At 51.9% G+C, this 17,755-nt stretch overlaps 3 protein-coding genes across 4 annotated transcripts; 1 reads left to right on the top strand and 2 right to left on the bottom strand.

Annotated features, from left to right (window-relative positions):
- Positions 1-1,364: 1,364 nt before the first annotated feature.
- On the bottom strand, positions 1,365-8,863 carry LOC131092479 (myo-inositol 2-dehydrogenase-like). Its single transcript, XM_058039156.1, has 9 exons — positions 8,622-8,863; positions 7,417-7,941; positions 6,562-6,632; positions 6,103-6,211; positions 5,342-5,472; positions 4,865-4,972; positions 3,853-3,971; positions 2,990-3,146; positions 1,365-2,565 (listed from the first exon to the last, which is right to left on the bottom strand). The coding sequence occupies exons 1-9, from the start codon at positions 8,861-8,863 to the stop codon at positions 2,417-2,419; spliced, it is 1,611 nt and encodes a 536-aa protein (XP_057895139.1). The 3' UTR covers positions 1,365-2,416.
- Positions 8,855-10,802, top strand: CCDC27 (coiled-coil domain containing 27). Of its 2 annotated transcripts, XM_058039207.1 has the most exons (4): positions 8,855-9,091; positions 9,903-10,033; positions 10,175-10,252; positions 10,521-10,802. In XM_058039207.1, exons 1-4 carry the CDS (start codon positions 8,992-8,994, stop codon positions 10,800-10,802), a joined length of 591 nt encoding a protein of 196 aa, XP_057895190.1. In that variant the 5' UTR covers positions 8,855-8,991. The 2 variants fall into 2 exon arrangements, with proteins under 2 accessions (XP_057895190.1, XP_057895189.1); XM_058039206.1 differs by having other exon boundaries at positions 8,862-9,091; positions 9,903-10,252.
- Positions 10,803-12,853: 2,051 nt separating this feature from the next.
- On the bottom strand, positions 12,854-17,246 carry LRRC47 (leucine rich repeat containing 47). The gene is made up of 7 exons (XM_058039205.1): positions 16,605-17,246; positions 15,768-16,214; positions 14,958-15,074; positions 14,156-14,271; positions 13,763-13,865; positions 13,304-13,393; positions 12,854-13,125 (listed from the first exon to the last, which is right to left on the bottom strand). Exons 1-7 carry the CDS (start codon positions 17,244-17,246, stop codon positions 12,913-12,915), a joined length of 1,728 nt encoding a protein of 575 aa, XP_057895188.1. The 3' UTR covers positions 12,854-12,912.
- Positions 17,247-17,755: the final 509 nt, after the last annotated feature.

Below are 17,755 nucleotides of genomic sequence, written 5' to 3'. Positions count from 1 at the left end.
TAGCATGTAAACATGCAGACAATCCTGTCTCCAGCCTTATCTGTTCAAATCTCAGTTTTTTCCCTCCTCTGAATCTCTTGCATGCAGTTGTGGAGGAGGGGGAAAGCCAGTGATTGTCCTGGGATGTCAGAGGTCTGGATAATCCCTCCCTGCTCCCTTGGGGAGTTTTGTTGACAGGTCAGACCTGACAAGCTGGAATGTCATGGTGTAAATTCCATCTTTTTGGAGCACAGCATGGACTGGCCGACCAATTCTCTTCTCTTCCTCGTCATTTTCCCCAGCTGCAATTTCTCTGTTGATTCAGACTGGGAAAAAAAGCCTTCACAGAAAGCAAGCACACAAATAGGTGTGTTCCCTCCCTGAATGTTTATTCCCTACACTTTTGGGAAGGCAATGTCCCACAACAGGTCTTGGAAAGGCACTGAAGTCTCAGGAGCTGTTGCTGTGGGAGGGAGGGCAGGGAGCTGCATTGCCCCCTCAGCCCTGGGTCACTGGAGATTTTGAGGGGACCTGCACAGAGATGATGCTGCCCAGCCCATTCCCACTGCTGCACTCTCCCTCTGGAGGCCTCCAAAGGCAGCCCTGCACCTGCTTCCCACCACCCCCAGGCTGGGGAAGGGGCTGGATACCCTTCCCAAAGCCCTGCACCCTCTAAGCAAGAGCAGAAGTGCTGAAATTCCACCAGGGCTCACCTGAGATGTGACTTCTCCCCAGGCAGGCAGTGGCTGCTCCCTCTCCAGGGGGACAGGAGTGTGACCACTGGATGGAGGAGGCTGGGACCCTCCTCCCAAGGCTTTGTCTGGGTGTCCCACAGCAGCTCTGAGCCTTCAGCTGCCTCTTGTCCCTCCTCTTCCTCAGAGTCTGGTGAGCTGCAGGTGCAGTCACCATCCCTGAGGCCTCACACCACAGGGATTGGGAACCTTTGGGATTGGGAATCCCCTGGTGTGGCTGACAGTGATCTGTGTCCCCAGGAAATGGCTCAGTAAAGCACTTTAATGCTTTAAAGCTTTGGCAACAACCACTCACACTTCCAGTGTTCCCGGGGCTGTTCCCAGCAGTATTAATGGATCACTCTGTGATAGGAATTGTATTTTTTGTAATGTTATCTTTGGAAAATGTGTTATTTTTATAGCTGTGGTTACTCTTTGTTTTGTTTTGGGTTATTTTTTTTGTTGGTTTGTTTTTGTAACACAATAAAAGCACATGTGGGAATTACTGGATTTGGAAATTAAAACTGGACAGAAAGTGCCCTCTTAACCCAGAGTAAACCTTCAGCTGTAGGACCTCAAAGCTACTGAAACAAAAAAGAAACCCACCATTGTGTACTAATCTGCTACAGCAAGTACAGAGAGGCAAAAAACAGCTTCTGGACACATAAAACTTTTTTTTTAATAAATGGCTAAAAAATAGTGAATGGAATGGAGAACAAGCATTAAGACACAGTTTTTCTGAGCTTGAAAAATTACACTGTTAAAAACAATTTCCCAAAAACAACAGAAATTTCACCGTTATTTCTAGTTTTAGGAGTGTATATTCCACAGGTAGGAATTGGAAATTGATTGAACTAAAGGTTCTTGCAAGAAATTTATAAACTAATGCCTTGGAATGGAAGAAGTCAAGAATGTTGTTGTAATTCAATAAAAATACAAAAAAAAAAGGTTTCAAAAAGTCTTGAAAACTCGCATGTGCAGAGCCACACACCTGCAGAGAGCTCCACACACATGAGAAAGGTCCAAAGCTCCTGGCAGAGACAGTGCCTGGCCTGTGGCTCTGCCTTCTGCTGTTTGTGTCCCAAACAGGATCATGGAACCCAGAACTGGTTTGTTTGGAAGGAACCTTAAAGCTCATCCCATCCCACCCCAACACCTTCCACTATCCCAGGCTGCTCCAAGCCCTGTCCAGCCTGGCCTTGAACACTTCCAGGGATGGGGCAGCCACAGCTGCTCTGGGGAATCCATTCCAGCCCCTCACCACCCTCAAAGGGAAGAATTCCTTCCATATATCCACTCTAAACATAATCACAGATGCTCCTGTGGTTTTTTGAGCATTAAATCACCTCCCTTGTGGCACTGCTGGGAAGGCACCTGCTTGTGACTACTCCTCCAGGCAGAGGAGAACAGTGGCTGTTCCCTCTCCAAGGGGAGACTTCTCCCTCCTCCCAGCTACTGGTGGTCCTACACCACCCTGCCTGGCCCGAGGAGCATCCCTCTTCTCCCAGGAAAACAGAGCTCTGTGGCCACCTGGATGAAACCACAGAGAATTTCTTGCAGGCTCTGGCTGACACGGCAGGAACCCTGCCCTGCCCCAGCACCAAGGGCTCCTGGTCCAGAAGTGCCTCTGTCTGCTGGGCATTCCCAGTGGGAACACCAAAACCACCATCCAGGCTTCTGCTGAGGCCACTGGGTGGGAGTGGCTGTCACACGAGCTCAGCCTTGACCCCAGGTGGATCAGTGGCACTGCTGTGCAAGTCCACAGCAGATCTGCTCCTCCAGGACTGCTCAGCTGCTGCAGCAACCTGGATGGTCCAGAGGAACTGCTCCTTGGTGACCACGGGGGGCTCCTGGCCTGTGGGACAGGAACAAAGCACTGGATGAAACCTGTGGTCCCCTGTGAGCACAGATCCCACCACAGCACTGGGGCCACAGGACTTAAAACATTTCAGCCCCTCCTCCTGCCCTGTCAATGCAGCCACAACAACTGAAATGCTGCTGAATAAAAATAGCTTGGACTAAATGGTCTTCAAAGCCTCTTTGTACCCAAGCCACTCCACGATTCTGTGATTTTTATCCCTTCTGGGCAGCCAGGATCTGGCTGAGGATCTCTTGGCTGTCACAAACAGCAGTAAGGTCCAAGGCAGTTTCCCCTCCCAACTCTCATTTCTTCCCAGCACAGCGTTTCAGATCATCATTCCCCACCCACCTCCACGACCTGACATGGTGCATCCCCTAACAAAGCCAACCCAAAGCCATCCATTTAAGCCTTGTCCCACCTTTCAGGGTTCTCAGGAAGTGCCTGAAGAGCTCCCTGTAGGCATCTCTGTAGCGCTCAGCTTGGGTCTGGGGACAGATGGACACAGAAGTCCCATGCTCTGTGATGCCCAGGGGGTTCTGGTTGTCCACCCTTAAGGTCCCCTGAGACCCATGAACCTGAGGAAAGGAGCAAAACAGGGAAGAAAGAACATTTTGAAGTTATCACACTTTCAATCTCACACAGATTATCACCAGAGAAGCCCTGGTTTGTAAAACCAAGACAAAAGTAGGTTCTGAAATGAGGAATCACACCTGCCCCAGTCCTGGTATGGCTCAGACACAACAAGAACACCGTGGATCTGCTGTAGGACAGTGGCTTTCACTTGTGTGATCAAAGCAAAGCCCCCTTTACAAGTGCCTAACAGAAATTCCTCCCCAAGACCAGCCCCCCATAGCTGTAATTATTCATTACTGTAGGAATTTTCATTTTTCTTCCCCTTTCACATGCAAGACTCCTGCTACACAGGAAAGGACAAAGGAAATCTGCCCAATTTCAGCCTCAGGAGAGATGACACCAGTTCTTGCACTGGTATGATTCATGCAGCTCTTAACACCACATAATGCATGGGACAGAGAGAAAATTTGGGTGAGAAAAAGGAAGGTGGATTGTAGATTGAAAAAGGACAAGAAGCCACTGCTGCTGAGGCAACAGGCAAACAAACATGTGGCGCTTAAAGCTCTGCTCTGGGTGACAAGGTGTTGGATTTGATGGTCCTGGAGGTCTTTCCCAACCTCAGTGATTCTGTAACAGAGGGGTTTTGGGAAATGTGCTGCAGGCACACTCAGGAGTCAAAACAGACTTGACTGAGCAGCAGGACCCCACCTCCAGCCGCTGGTCACAGCTCCTGGTGCAGTGCTGGCTGATGTCCAGGGTGACAATGGCTCCGCTGGGGAACTTCATGCTGATGGTGACCGTGTCCACATCCCTCAGGCAGCCCATGTCTGGGGACAAAACAGGCCTGGCTCACCCCAGGAACAGCAAACCAGCAAGTTCTATAGCTACAAACTGCTGTTCTTCCTTGGGGAGGTGACACTGGCTTTGTGACAGCTTCCCACAGCACCCCAGCTGCTTCACCAGCATTCCTGACGGAACACAGGCAGTTCTGCAGGAACACACAGCCCCAGGCCCAACTCCACCCTCCCAGCCTGCAGCTCTCTAATGAGGGCACCCACCTGTGCTTCCAGGATCAGGCAACTTCCAGCACGTTGCTGGGGCAAGGCAGAGGGTAGAGAACCCTCCTGGAGGGCTCTTGTTTGCTGCATTTCAATGTGTGCCATGGAAAAGAGCATTGTATCCTGCCCCTCCTCACCCCAGCCAGCCAAGCTTGGCAGCTGCTGCAATTTCCTTAATTAAAACTCTGCATTTCCATTTCAAAAATGGCAGCTTCCACCTTTTATGGTTGGTTTAAATGAGTGTGGTAACCCAGAGCGAGCATATCAGCCCAACATGACCCAGAGCAAACACACAGCTTTGTGCTGGGATCCACAGGGAAGGGACAGAGAAAGCAGAGAATGAACATTTCATTGACATTTTTGTGAGCTCAAACCTTAGCTCAGTTATTTTCTGCACTCTGCTTCCAAACCTGGTGTCCTGCAGAGTCATGTTCAATGGTAACTCCACTGCAACTGCTTCACCTCAGCAGGAGATTCACCAGATTCAGAGATCTTCACCAAATACCCCCAGGAACCTCCCTTACATTCCACCAGCCTGTTTATTCAGCTGCTCCATAATGGAACAATTGCCATGGCTATAATGCTCTCGTTCCTTCTTTCTTTCTAGTTTTAACCCTCAACTCCAGAGGTACCCAATAAACCATCAAAAGACTCATTCTTACCTGCACAGAAGGCATGGCCCAGGGAAAATATTGTATCTGGCACACTCTCTCCCAACAGCAAACTGATAATATCTATGTCATGCACGGCAGCATTGTAAAAAATTCCACCTGGAAGAACCAAAACTGGGCATTAATGTCTCCATATTGAAACCCACAGCCATTTCTGAATTGCACAGAGATGGTATAAAAAGCCCTCACAGTGCAGAAACTAATAAAGGGACAAAAAAAATACACAGAAATTAAGTTTAGTAAAGAAAACACTCCTCAAAAAACGCTCCTCCCCATGGATCAATCTTAAGGCTATACAAATTCAGGGGAATTCCCACAGAACACAGAGGCATTTCCAGGACAGCTTTTGGATCAACCTGATCTGGTTATGGTGTCTCTGCCCATGGCAGGGGGTGGAACAGATGAGCTTAAATGTCCTTTCCCACCCAAGCCATTCCATGACTCTGAGTGAAGGGAGCTGCTGGGTACCTGAGGCTTTCAGCAGGCTCAGAGAGGCTGCAGGATAGAGGCTGCTGATGGTTGATACCCTGTGGATGCTGCCCAGGGCCCGGCTGTCCCGAACCTTCCTGTACAGGAACTGCAGGGCCGGGTCAAAGCGCCTTCCAAGGGAAACAAGGATGAGGTTGTTAGGAAAATTAACCCACAAACATCAGAGGTTTGTGTCCAAAAAGGAGACTGAGGAGTCCTTTTTGGCTTTATTTGAATAAAGGCAGAGGCCATAGGGCATTCCCCTGGGATCTCTCCAAGTTTTGGAGGACCCAGCCTCCTTTTTATCCCAATTTCCTGGCCGTATTTCCCTTCTCTTTCCCCATTAACTGAGGTACTTGAGAGGCTCAGACTTCCTGATACACCTGACACCAAAGATTTCCCTCCAATGTACAACTCTCCCTTTTCATTTTTAATTCTTACGGAATTTTTCTTCCCTATTGTTTCTTTCATCTTTCAATGTCTAAATTCATTTATCAGCAAACCTAAAGTTTATTTGTAAAAGCAAGTATCTTTTCCCATTCATCAATCAGTGGAAGCCTTCCCATTGTTTCTTTTCTCTCCCAGTGCTAGTTTTATCTACCAGCAGACCCACAGCTTGTTTGTAAAGACAAATCCACTGTTCCTCTCAAGGTGAAACCAAGCTGATTTGAGGACCAAGTCAGGAAAGCCTGAGGAATCAGTGCTGCTTCCAGACATGGGATTTTATAAAGAATAAATCACATGAAAACCATTGGTCTTACTTGTAGAACCCACACACGAGTGGCCTCCCACACCTGTCAGCCTCATCAAAACAGGCTTCTGCTGTCTGTCTGTCCAAGCTGGGCAGCCCCTCACAGAACACACCTTTACCTGTGCAAAACAGGACACACACAGGGCTCAGGGGAGACACAGCTGCACAAAACACCTTGATCTTGCAGTAACAGCTCATTACATTTCTGGTTTTGATGGCATTTACCCCCTTCTGCCTGTCCGCTGTGGTTTCAGCTGTCCCAGGAGTGGGACTGCCCAGTCATACTGGGACCAGCATAGCACAAACCCCACTGGTGTCCAGCCATTAACATCAGCAGGGATCTCAATCACTTTAATTACACAGTTTGAGAGCCTGCACAGCTCCAGGGCTGCTGCTGAAACACAAACACACTCACAAGTGCACACCAATGGGCACAGGGAAAAGCTGAATGTGCAGCTGCTCCTCTCACCTGCTCGTAAGGCATCTCTTACCATCTCAGGGGCTTTGTCAGGTGGGGAACAAATAATGGCTCCAGAAACTCTGCAGGAATCAAGAGACATCTTCACTAAGAACAAGGTTTTCACTAGATCAAAAAATGCTCAAAAGTTCTATTTGGTTACAGTTAAAAAAAACTAAAACCCCATTGCTCTGGAAGAGCCAGCTGGGTTATAGAAGGAACTCGGTGCCTGCTCCAAGGATGAAATATAGTGACACACATAGGTTAAAACCACAAGTGGCACAAAGGAATTGCACTACTTTTCCTGCATCTTCTAGGAGAAAATCTTTTAAAGGTTTCCTTTACAAGGGATTTAAATCCGAAGTATTTATGTGGTAGAGCTGCTGATCAATGCATTTTAGCTTCCTGTGATTCTTTACTTTCTAGTATCAAATCTGCCTTTCCTAAAAGTTCTGCCTTTTGCTCCTGCAATATTTTAGACCTGACAGCAACAGCACTTTACTGATGTTACAGTTGCTCAGTTCAACTGGAAAGCAAAACGCCACAACCCTCCCACAATTTACACCAACCCTTGCTTATCTCAGAGCTCCAAGAGCCACCAAACTCAGCCGACTGCTCTGAGACAGGGAAACTGGCAGGCAGCAGGGAAGGTGCCATTTATTATTGTTCTGTGGGACTGGAGGAAATTTTTTTTTTTAATTTCTTAACAAAACAAGAAGAGGGGAAGGCAAGGCTTGTATGGAATCCCCCCACCCTGAGAAGAGCCACATCCAGGAGCTGGTGGCCAGAGGCACAGTCTGGGGCTGCTACAGAGTTTCCCAGAGGGGAAGGCAAGGCTTGCATGGAACTCCCTGCCCCGGTCAGTACCGTGGATCACTGAGTGCGATGGCGGCCTCCTGCTGCCGCAGCACCCTGGTGCCAGCCGGGACCTTGGCACCAAAGGCTCGTTCCACCTCCTCCAGCTGATCCTCCACCACGTAGAGCAGGCAGCAGCCAGCTTCTTCCAGCAGGGTTTGCAACAAGGCTGTGCTCACAAGCCCTGCGCCAAAGAGCACGAGGCCGACGCCGCTGCAACCGTGACATGAGGAGGGTGTCAGGCTGTTGGAGGCATCAGGCGCGGGCCCACTTTGGCCAAGAGGTGCAATCCTGGTGTAGGAGGTGGCCAGCCGTGAGGGGTAGCTGGTAGAGGTGGAGGGTGTTGGGTCATCCGTGTGTGTGGCGGGGATGGGGTGGTGGGGAATCAGGAGTTTGTTGTAGGATGGTGGAGAGGGGATCATGCTGTAGCCAGTGCTGGATCCAGTGGTGATGAGGAAGGACGGATGGGAGAGCAGGGAGGGCACGTTGAGTGGCAGGGGCAGGCTCAGGCTCAGGCTGGAGTCGGGATCTGCAGAGCTGAGGAGAGAGATATCAGAGGATCAGAGAATATCCTGAGCTGAAGGGGATCCACCAGGATCATCAAATCCAACTCTTGAGAACACCCCACATAAGAACACCCCAAGAATGCCACTAGATGTTGTCCCAATGCTTCCTGAGTGGGGTCAGGTGAGACAGACATAATTAAAGAATCATTAAGGTTGGACAAGACTTCCAAGATCACCAAGGCAAACCTTTGACTGAACACCTCCTTGTCAATTAAACCACACCACTAAGTGCCACCCACAGCTCCCTCAGGCACTCCTCATAGGACTGACTCCCCAGCTCCATGCCCTTCTCTGGCCACACTCCAGCCCCTTAATGTCTGTTTTGTAGTGAGGAACAGAACTGGGCACGGCACTTGAGAAGCCTCAGCAGTGCCCAGGACAGGGGGACGGGCACTGGGGACACTGTTCTGGGCTCGGGTGAGACTGAGATGCAGCGAGTGAGGCAGGGAAAGACCGGGTGAGCCCGAGCAGGGGTCGGTCGGGTGAGGCTGAATGAGGCAGGGAAAAGCCGGGTGAGCCCGAGCAGGGGTCGGTCGGGTGAGGCTGAATGAGGCAGGGAAAGGCCGGGTGCCCCCGAGCAGGGGTCGGTCGGGTGAGGCTGAATGAGGCAGGGAAAAGCCGGGTGACCCCGAGCAGCGCTGTGTCCCTCACCGGAGCCCCGGGGCGCGCAGCCCCAGCTGCCGGAGCAGGCGGCGGTTGCGGCAGTGGCGGCCCGAGCTGAGGTGCTCCAGGATGCGGTCGCGGCGCACCCTCAGCGGCAGCTGGCACGGCGTGCACAACAGCGTCTCCACGGCGCCCGCCGGGCCCGGGCCCGGCCCCGCCGGCTCCCGCCGCACCGACAGCTCCGAGAACTCGGCCGCGTAGTCGTGCAGCGTCTTCCTCCTCCGCCCCATGGCCCCGCTAACTCGGAAGCGGAAGGCCCGCCCGCCTCACGCCGTTGCCCGGCAGCGGCCCCGCTCCGAGCCCCGAGGAGACGGGAGAGACTCCGGGAGAGACCCCAGCCCAGTCCCAGCCGCGGGCGATGGAAGCCGATGACACGCAGGAACCAGAGCTCGCCGAAACCATGGGACAGCTCCAGCAGGAGCTGCGGAAAGCCAAGGATGACCACAAGATGGCCATAGGTACCGCGGGAGGTGCCCAGAGCACGCCTTTACCTGCCTAGGTTTCCTTCAGTTCGGCTCCTTTCACCTTGGAAATATTACAGGGTATCGCTCACAGGCTGAAAAGCCGCTTGTTTTGAGAACACTTTATTTCTGCCCTTGGAAGTGAAGACCATGAGAAAACCCAGCAGAGAAAGCGCTGAGCAGAGTAGCAAAGCAGGGCTTGAGATGCCCACTCTGCATGTCCTCAGAGCAGCGCCCACCTCAAAGCTGGGTTGTTTAATACACAAGGAATCACAGAATGGTTTGGGCTGGAGGAACCTTAAAAATCACCCAGTCTCATCCCTCCCATGGGCAGGGACACCTTCCACTATCCCAGGGTGCTCCAAGTCCTGTCCAACCTGCCTTGGACACTGCCACGGATGGGGCAGCCACAGCTTCTCTGGAAAACCTGTGCCAGGCCTAACCACCCTCACAGGGAAGAATTTTTTCTGTATATCCACTCTAACCCTGTTCTCTATTAGTGTGAAGCCATTCCCTCTTGTCCTGTCACTTCAGCACCTTGCAAACACTCTCTTCCTTGTCAGCTCCTTGTGGTACTGGATGGCCACAATTAGTCACCCTGAAGTGAAACCACCTTTTCTTCTCCAGGCTGTACAAACCCACAAACCACATTATAACCCAGAATTACTGTGGCTGCAGCATTAATGTGACCCAAGTCTGGTCCCAGACTGTTCCCACAGTGGCTTTGCTTATGCTCACCTGAAAAAAGCAGCCACGGAGCGTTCAGCAGGGATTTGCTTTGCTAACAGAGTACTCTCCCACTTCACAGGTGCCATCTCTTCCTTGCAAAGACAGATGGAGATCCAAGAATCTGAGCTTCGGAGAATCAGATCTGAAAAGGAATTGCTCCAGAAGCAGCTCAGAGAGAGAGAAGTCCAGCTCCAAGCTATGTCTGACAAGGTACAGCCCAAGAGCGTGGTGGCCATGGCTAGCAGGAGACACAGCAGCTGGGAATTTGGGATTTTTGCAACATTCACTCTCTCACAGGCAGGAGGGGAACCTGTAGCTGTGAAACTGAAGAGTAAAATATTCTCCTTCCAGTTTTGCAGCCTGACAGAAGAACAGAGGCAGGAAGAAGCGGTGGTGGCGATGGTGGAGGAGAACCAAAACCTTCAACAGGTGAATTTGTGCAAAGCCTCTAGAGAAAAGGCTGGTGTTTGCTGCTTCACTGGGCTGGTTTTAGGGTTGGTGGCATTTGGCATATAAAACCCCACTCAATCCAAGTACTTTTAGAGAAAACACCAAATAATACGAGTTATCAGTACTGGTGACATAGTCAGTCCAGAGATTCTGCCCAGGAAACATTTGGACCAAACAGTGGGAAAATGAGGCCAAACTTGCTCACTTTCTTCTCCCCAGTGACAGCTGGATTCCTGTATCTGCTCAGGTTGTCACAGAACAGGAATTCCAGCTGGCTGAGCAGAACAAGCTCATCAGTGAGCTACAGGGGACAATCAGCCAGCTGCAGGCTGAGGCTGTGAGCACCCGCCTCCACCTCCTGCAGCAGAAACAGGCCCAGAGGGAGACCCAGAGCCAGCTTGAGGCACTGCAGCACGCAGAGCTGCAAACCAGAGTGGCACTGGAGCTCATCAGCAGCAAGGTAAGCGTGGCCTCTTTCACCTCAGAGCCCTGTCTCCCTCTTGGGAATCTCAATCCATTTGCTCCCTAGCTGTGGAGCAGGCAGCTCTTGTGCCACTTAAAAACAAAAGAGACCTCAAATACCAGAAACTCTTGAGAAAGGTGAGTTCAGGTCAGATTTCTAACATCCTTCCAGACCCAAGGTAACAAGAAGCACCCTAAAGTCATCTCCTGCAGGCAGATGTGCCAGGGAAAGAGCCTTGGCCCACCTAGACCCACATGGTTACCACAGCACTTTCACTGAAGCCCAAACTGCCTGTAATTTCACATAAACACTTCACAGTCTCTGTAGATCAGTGCAAACGCCAAGGAATTGCACATAAAGCCTGAACACACCTGCTCTCCTCTTTCACCCAAAGTTTGAAAGGTACAGAAACAAAATCATCCAGGCTACGTTCAGCGTGGAGGGCATCCAGGACCCCCAGGGCGAGCTCACGGATGATGAGGTGCTGGAGGCAATGCAGGTATGTGGCTCTTGCACACAGCTTCCAGCAGCCAGGAGGGGACTGCTGAGCTAAGAGGACACTTTGCAGTGCTGCTCCCAGCCTTCCCACCTCTTCACACATGGCTGGTTTTCAGAAAATCTTCAACGAGCGGACGGAGTTTCAGCAGATGCTGAAGAACAAGGGCAGCAGGACATCCCTGCTCAGCAGTGACAGCAGCACAGCATCACCAGCAAGGAGAAGGAAATCCTCCAGGATGGAAAAGCTCTGATGGCTGAGCCAGAACCCACCACCAGCGCAGGCTCTGGGGTCTCAGCTCCGAGCTGGTGCCTTACAACAGATTAAACTCATTTTACTGACACCAAGTTCTGTGGGAGTATCTGATTCAATTGTTTCAGCCATGTTAAAGCCACGCTTTAAATGGTTAAAGCAAATTTCTGACACATCTTCAATTCGATTATGTTCAAGATATAACTCCTGTAAGTTCATTGGGAAGAAAATTTGTGAAATCAGAATGGGCTGAGTTTTCCCATTGCAAATTCCAAGTGCAGCAATTACCTGTCCCCTGTATTCCCTGGTTTATGTTAATTCTGAATCAGAGCACAAGTCACTGGAAGTCCTTGGTCTGTAGTCACACTTGACTTCCCAGAGAAGCCTGAAGCACAAGGCTGGCTTGGCTACAAGCAGCTGGGCAGTGTATAATTCCCATTTTTGCCTTGGGAAGTTTCTAAGTGACCTGACTGAACATCCCCCAGTGCCAAAACGAGGGACAGTGCCAGGGCTGCAAAAGCTGTTTTATTTTTCCATTCCATGTGCAAGTCCCAACATGGGGATGCATTTGACATAGTAGCAGTTCAGCTGGAGCTCTGAGATGTCAATTTAGCAGAAAAGAGTCAGTCTGGGGGCCACCTTGGCTTAGGGAGAGGTGTGAGTGCACACTAGTGCTCACCCACACATATAGAGACTGCCAAACAAGAACTGCTCCAACTGCCTGTATTTTGGAAGTGCTCACCCACAGTAACTCTCTGGGCACACACAAGGTCACCACAATTCCCACAGGGATGGAGGATGGCCCTGAAATGCACTGGGACACACAAACCCTGCAGGTGACTCAACAAATCCCTTAAAAATGGAGGCTGTGCTCATGCCTGAACACAAAAACCGTCACTTTAAAATGCATCCCTCAAGTTCTGACAACAACTAAATGTTCACAGCTACTCCAGTTAAAATTCTGCAGAACAAGATGTCAGCAAAGTGCTCTGGCACTGTGGCTCCAGGTTGTACCCAGCAGACGACCTCAGTTCCACACTGTCAATTATTGCATTTCTCTGCTGCCATAATAATGATCCAGATGAAACACCAGGAGGACAAAGTGATCTTGCAGAAAAATGTGACTGTGCTTGTTTTAAACGTTGTAATGATCTTCTCTACTGCATTCTGACATCCAACAGCTTCTCTGCCTTCAGTCCATGCTTGAAGATGCTGCTCTTTTGCACAGGTGATCTCTGTTAAGGATGAAAATCCCAATTCTCCTTGCTGTAGCTCACCATACTCTGAAGCCATTGCTTTCCCAGCAGGATGCTCCACATCTTTTCTTTAAAAACCCAAACCATCTCACTGTGCACCAGTTATGTTGTTGAATATACGTAAAAAAACCCAAATAAAGGCAATGGAATCCTCTCTCAGCTCAGGCAGCTGCTAACGGATCACAGTCAGCAGAGAGGCCACTGTGGCCAGGTCAGTTTTGGAAGGATAAAGTACTTTCAAGTTCCCATCCATGTCCACCACTCGCACCTGCTCCACCACCAAGGGCAGGTTCAAATTCCCTGGTCCACAGAGAGCATCCGATTCCATATCTGAGCCAGAGCCTTCCTTGTTCTCCAAGGCAGATCTGTTCAGCTCTGCAATTTTCTGTTAAAAGCAAAGTATAGAGAACAACATCAATTCTGTGGCAGGGAACGAAGAGAGGGAGTAACAATACTACAAAAATACAAATCAACTTCTACGTTCTTTTCAATGCATGTGAGCAATGACACATTTGGCAGGAGCCCCCCCAAAGAACAGAAGAATATTTTCCTGAACTCCCTACCAGGATAAGGGTGTCCATGACATCTTTGCAGATCTGTAAACTGGTATCACTCGTCACTTCCAGAAACAGGTCCCGGGTCTCTTTTCTAATCTGTAAGAGTTTCAGAGATGAAGCAAGTCAGGAGTCAGAGCAGCTCACCCACAGCCCCCTGGACACATCCCAGTGCACAGAGTGAAGGCTTTCACCCCGTTTAATCAGGGGCAAAGCTCTGCTGTTCTTTACAAATAAAAAACCATATTATTGCCCGTAGGCTGGTGTTTTGGAACAGATTTAAAGAGATAAAACTATAACTCCCAGATCCCTCTCAGTCTGACAGTGGAGCCCATATAAACTGTAAGAGATTGTACTTGGACTACAAACACCAAGTTTCACAGAACTGTGTATGCCTTTGACTTAAACATCTCTCAACAGAAAGAAACACTGCTTAGTTATTAATGTATTTCCATGAATGGGAAGTACCTTTGTTTTCTCACTGTTGGTTATTGGTGGGAAGGAAATCACAGCACCTTCAGCATCCACCAGGCACGGGTAGCTGTCCTTGCCATCCAGCAGCTGCAGGTACCTGCCACGAGAAACAAAGCAGCAAGAAGTGAGTGACTGAGAGAGCAGCTGGACACAAGGGCAGGAAACAGTGACAAAAAGGAATCGGTGTGTGATCTCAGCACTGCTTTACAGCCCATTTGCTACTACATCAAGTTTACCTCATCTCTGATGCCCCCAGCTCACAGCATGTGCACCACACACCCTTCAATCCTCTCTGCTTCCCTTCTATCTGCTGTTCTCAACACATCTGTCACATCCCCAGTGCAGTCACCTAAACGTATGTGGGGAAAACCACAACAAGGCACTGACCTGTGCAGCCCAGAGACGTTCTGACGCTTCTTCTGCTTCCGCTGCTCCTCAGCCTCCAGCTGCAGCTGCCGCAGAAGATCCTTGGCCTTGATCTCCTTCCGAGCCAGGGGTGTGATCTGCACCACATAGGAAAACAAAATATTTTTGTCACAGACAACTTTTATGAAAAATCCTTTCTTCAGGATTTTTCCTCCTGAGAAGCTGACAGGCCTCAGGAACAAAATGTAAACATTGGTTATCTGCTGCTGTGGAATGCAACAGGCGGATCTGTGATTGGTCTCATGTGCTTGTTTCTAATTAATGGCCAGTCACAGTCAGCTGGCTCAGACTCTCTGTCCAAGACAGCTGCCTTTGTTATCATTCTTTGCTATTCTACTCTTAGCTAGCCTTCTGATGAAACCTTCTCTTCTATTCTTTTAGTATAGTTTTAATGAAATATATAAAATCAAATGACAAATCAAGCCTTCTGAAACACGGAGTCAGATCCTCATCTCTTCCCTCATCCAAGAACCCCTGTGAACACCACCACACATTTTAACTGAATTTCACTCAAACACCAGGGTTACAACACTCCCCTGTAAGCAAGTCAATAATTAAACAATATTCCTGCATGTTGTCATGCCTTTTTCAGCATGGAAATAATTTCCATTTCACATGGATTGCTGTACCACCCACTTGAAAAACAGGCTCAGTCACTAGTACTAAACCAGGCACCTGGTACAGCAGGACAGCAAGGAAATCTAAAGTTCCTGGAGTTTGTTTTCTAGGTTCTAGGGGATAAGAAAACATCCTTAAGCCCTACCTTGAGCTCATCAGGAGGCTGAACATCATATGTCAGAGGAGCTTTGACCAGCTGCAAGTCGTGGGTGGCAATGGTGGCCACTGTGCGCTTCTCACAGATGTCCTCGTGCAGCTTGGTCTGAAACATAAAGGATGCCATCAAAATAGATCAAAAACTCAATGTGATTTATCCCCCCTATGGGCAGATTCTTCTGTATTCAATGCTGGCAGCACTACCAGCCAGGTGACTACAACAGAGCCCTTCCCTTCACCTGGATCTCCGTTACAGCCCAAATGCAAGGGTAGCAAAGCCTGACAACATGGGACATGTTTTTTTTCTACAGGGAAACCACATTTTAAGTCAGAAAGCAATCCCAAATATTTAGGCCTTGTAACCTGAAAGCAGCTGCCACCTGCCACCTAAGGGACAGGTGAGCAGCAGGCCCAGGGACAGGTCTGTGAGTCAGGAAGCTGGAGCCAATCCAGGGGATCTCTCCACATGGACACAGGGTTATTTTTAGTTTTTAACAGGTTCCACAGCACTAACAAGCTGCTGTTAGAGTCACAACACAAATGTGAGTGTGTCCATTGCCCTCACGGCAATACCTGAGCTCTGGTGGGTCCTTCCCAAAAACCAGTTCTGCTGATTTCAGACTGACTGGGCATGTGCTGCTGGCAGGGACAGCTCACCCTGTACCCTCACAGCTGCTGGGTGAGGAGCTCACCTTAAGTTTCCAAATTCATCTGCTGGAAGAGGCCTAGAACAGTCTATTTCCAACTCTGCCAGCAATATTCCCATTCCAAATGAGTACCACGAGGCTGCAGCTGTTACCTGCATGGTCAGGAACCTCTTGAGAGCATTGCCCGGCTTTAAGTTCACTCCTTTCAGCACACAGCACACGATGAAGGCTCGCACATCCTTGACACCCGGGCTCACTTTGACCACCAAAGGCGCTGGGTTCTCAGAGACGTGCAGAACCTTCACCAGCAGCTTGCTCGCCTCTTCCACCTCATCCTGCTCCCCATCCCCGCCGTCCTTCTTCTGCTGCTTCTCCCTCTTCTTCTTCCTGACGTCCTCTCTGCCAGTCTCAGCCTTCCCCTTCCCACGTCCCCCGGCCCTTAGGTACTCCAGAATGGCCTTGGTCTGGCACCCATTGACCATCTTCTCCAGCCGCTTGTCCCTCAGCTGGTTGCCCTTGAAGTTGGCCTCCTTCAGGCGGGGGCAGTCGGCCAGCGCGGCAGGCAGCTCCCGCAGCTGGTTGTTGGCCACGTCCAGGCTCTGCAGGAGACAGAGATGGGTGTGGGGTGCATGGTGGGGACGCTCTGGAGGGGACAGAGATGGGTCAGGAGTGCGTGATGGGGATGCTCTGGAGACAGAGATGGGTATGGGGTGCACGATGGGGACGCTCTGGAGGGGACAGAGATGGGACGGTCAGGACTGCATGATGGGGACCCTCTGGAAGAGACAGAGATGGCTCAGGGCTGTGCGATAGGGATGCTCTGGAGGAGACAGAGATGGGGCGGTCAGGGGTGCGCCATGGGGACGCTCTGGAGGAGACAGAGATGGGACAGTCAGGGGGGCGCGATGGGGACGCTCTGGAGGAGACAGAGATGGGGCGGTCAGGGCTGCCCCACGGGGACCCGTGCGGGGCGCGGGCTCGGCTCCCACCTTGAGCGCCGGCAGCGCCGCGATGTCCGCGCCCAGCTCGGCCACCTCGTTGTCGGCCGCGTCCAGGCGGCTGAGCAGCGGGAAGGGCGCGGGCGGCCCGTCGGGGGCCAGGAGCCCTCCGGGCAGCGCTCGCAGCCGGTTCCCGGATAGCAGCAGCTCCTGCAGCTGCGGGGCCGCGCGGGCGAGCCCCGGGCCCAGCTCCCGCAGCCGGTTCGCGCTCAGGTTGAGGCTGCGCAGCTGCGGGAAGGCCGGGGCCGCGTCCCCCGCGCCGCCGCCCGTCCCTCCGAGCGCGGCGGGCAGCGCCTCCAGCCCGTTCCCGGACAGGTCGAGCAGGCGGAGCGCGGGCAGGGGCCCGCCCAGCCCCTCGCCCAGCCCGGCCGGGCCCAGCGCGTTGCGGCTCAGCACCAGCGTGTGCAGCGCGGGCAGCGCGGCCGCCACGCCCGGGCCGAGCTCCCGCAGCGCCGCGCAGCCGCTCAGCTCCAGCGACTGCAGCAGCGGCAGCGCCAGCAGCGCCTCCGGCAGCCGCCCGCCGCCCGCCGCCACCCGCTCCGCCACCGCCGCGCCCGACAGCGACAGCTCCCGCCGCCGCTCCCGCGCCGCCGCCTCCAGCTCCGGCCACGGCCCCGCCGCCGCCGCCGCCATGGCGCACAGAGCCCGCCCCGAGCCGCCGCCGCCGCCGCCGTGCAAGGGCCGCCCCCGGCTCGGTCCCGCCCGCAGGGAGGGTCCGGCTGCCACCGCAACCCGCGGCGGGAACGCGGCAGCGGGAATGCAGCGGAACGGGATGGGATCACCGCTCCTGCATGCAGTGATACCGTAAACAAGGCAAAATACGGGACCGCATGCTGCTGAGCCGCGGGTCTGCTCCGGCGGTGCCGCACAGGCCCAGGCGCAGCTTACACAGGTAAAGCTCACACACGTGCAAGTCACACAGGTCCAGGTACAGCTCACACGGGCAGTTCACACAGCTACAACACACACCTGTACAGCTCACAAGTCACACAGGTCCAGTGACAGCACACACGTGTACAGCTCACACACACACAGCACACACTGGTACAGGTCACACAGGTCCAGTTACAACTCACACACGTGTGCAGCTCACACACATACAGCACACACTGGTACAAGTCACACAGGTCCAGGTACAGCAC

The sequence above is a fragment of the Melospiza georgiana genome, chromosome 22 (assembly GCF_028018845.1).
Source record: "Melospiza georgiana isolate bMelGeo1 chromosome 22, bMelGeo1.pri, whole genome shotgun sequence".
Taxonomy (NCBI): domain Eukaryota; kingdom Metazoa; phylum Chordata; class Aves; order Passeriformes; family Passerellidae; genus Melospiza; species Melospiza georgiana.
The sequence above is the reverse complement of the archived record's forward strand: the minus strand, read 5'-3'. Positions and strand labels throughout refer to the sequence as shown.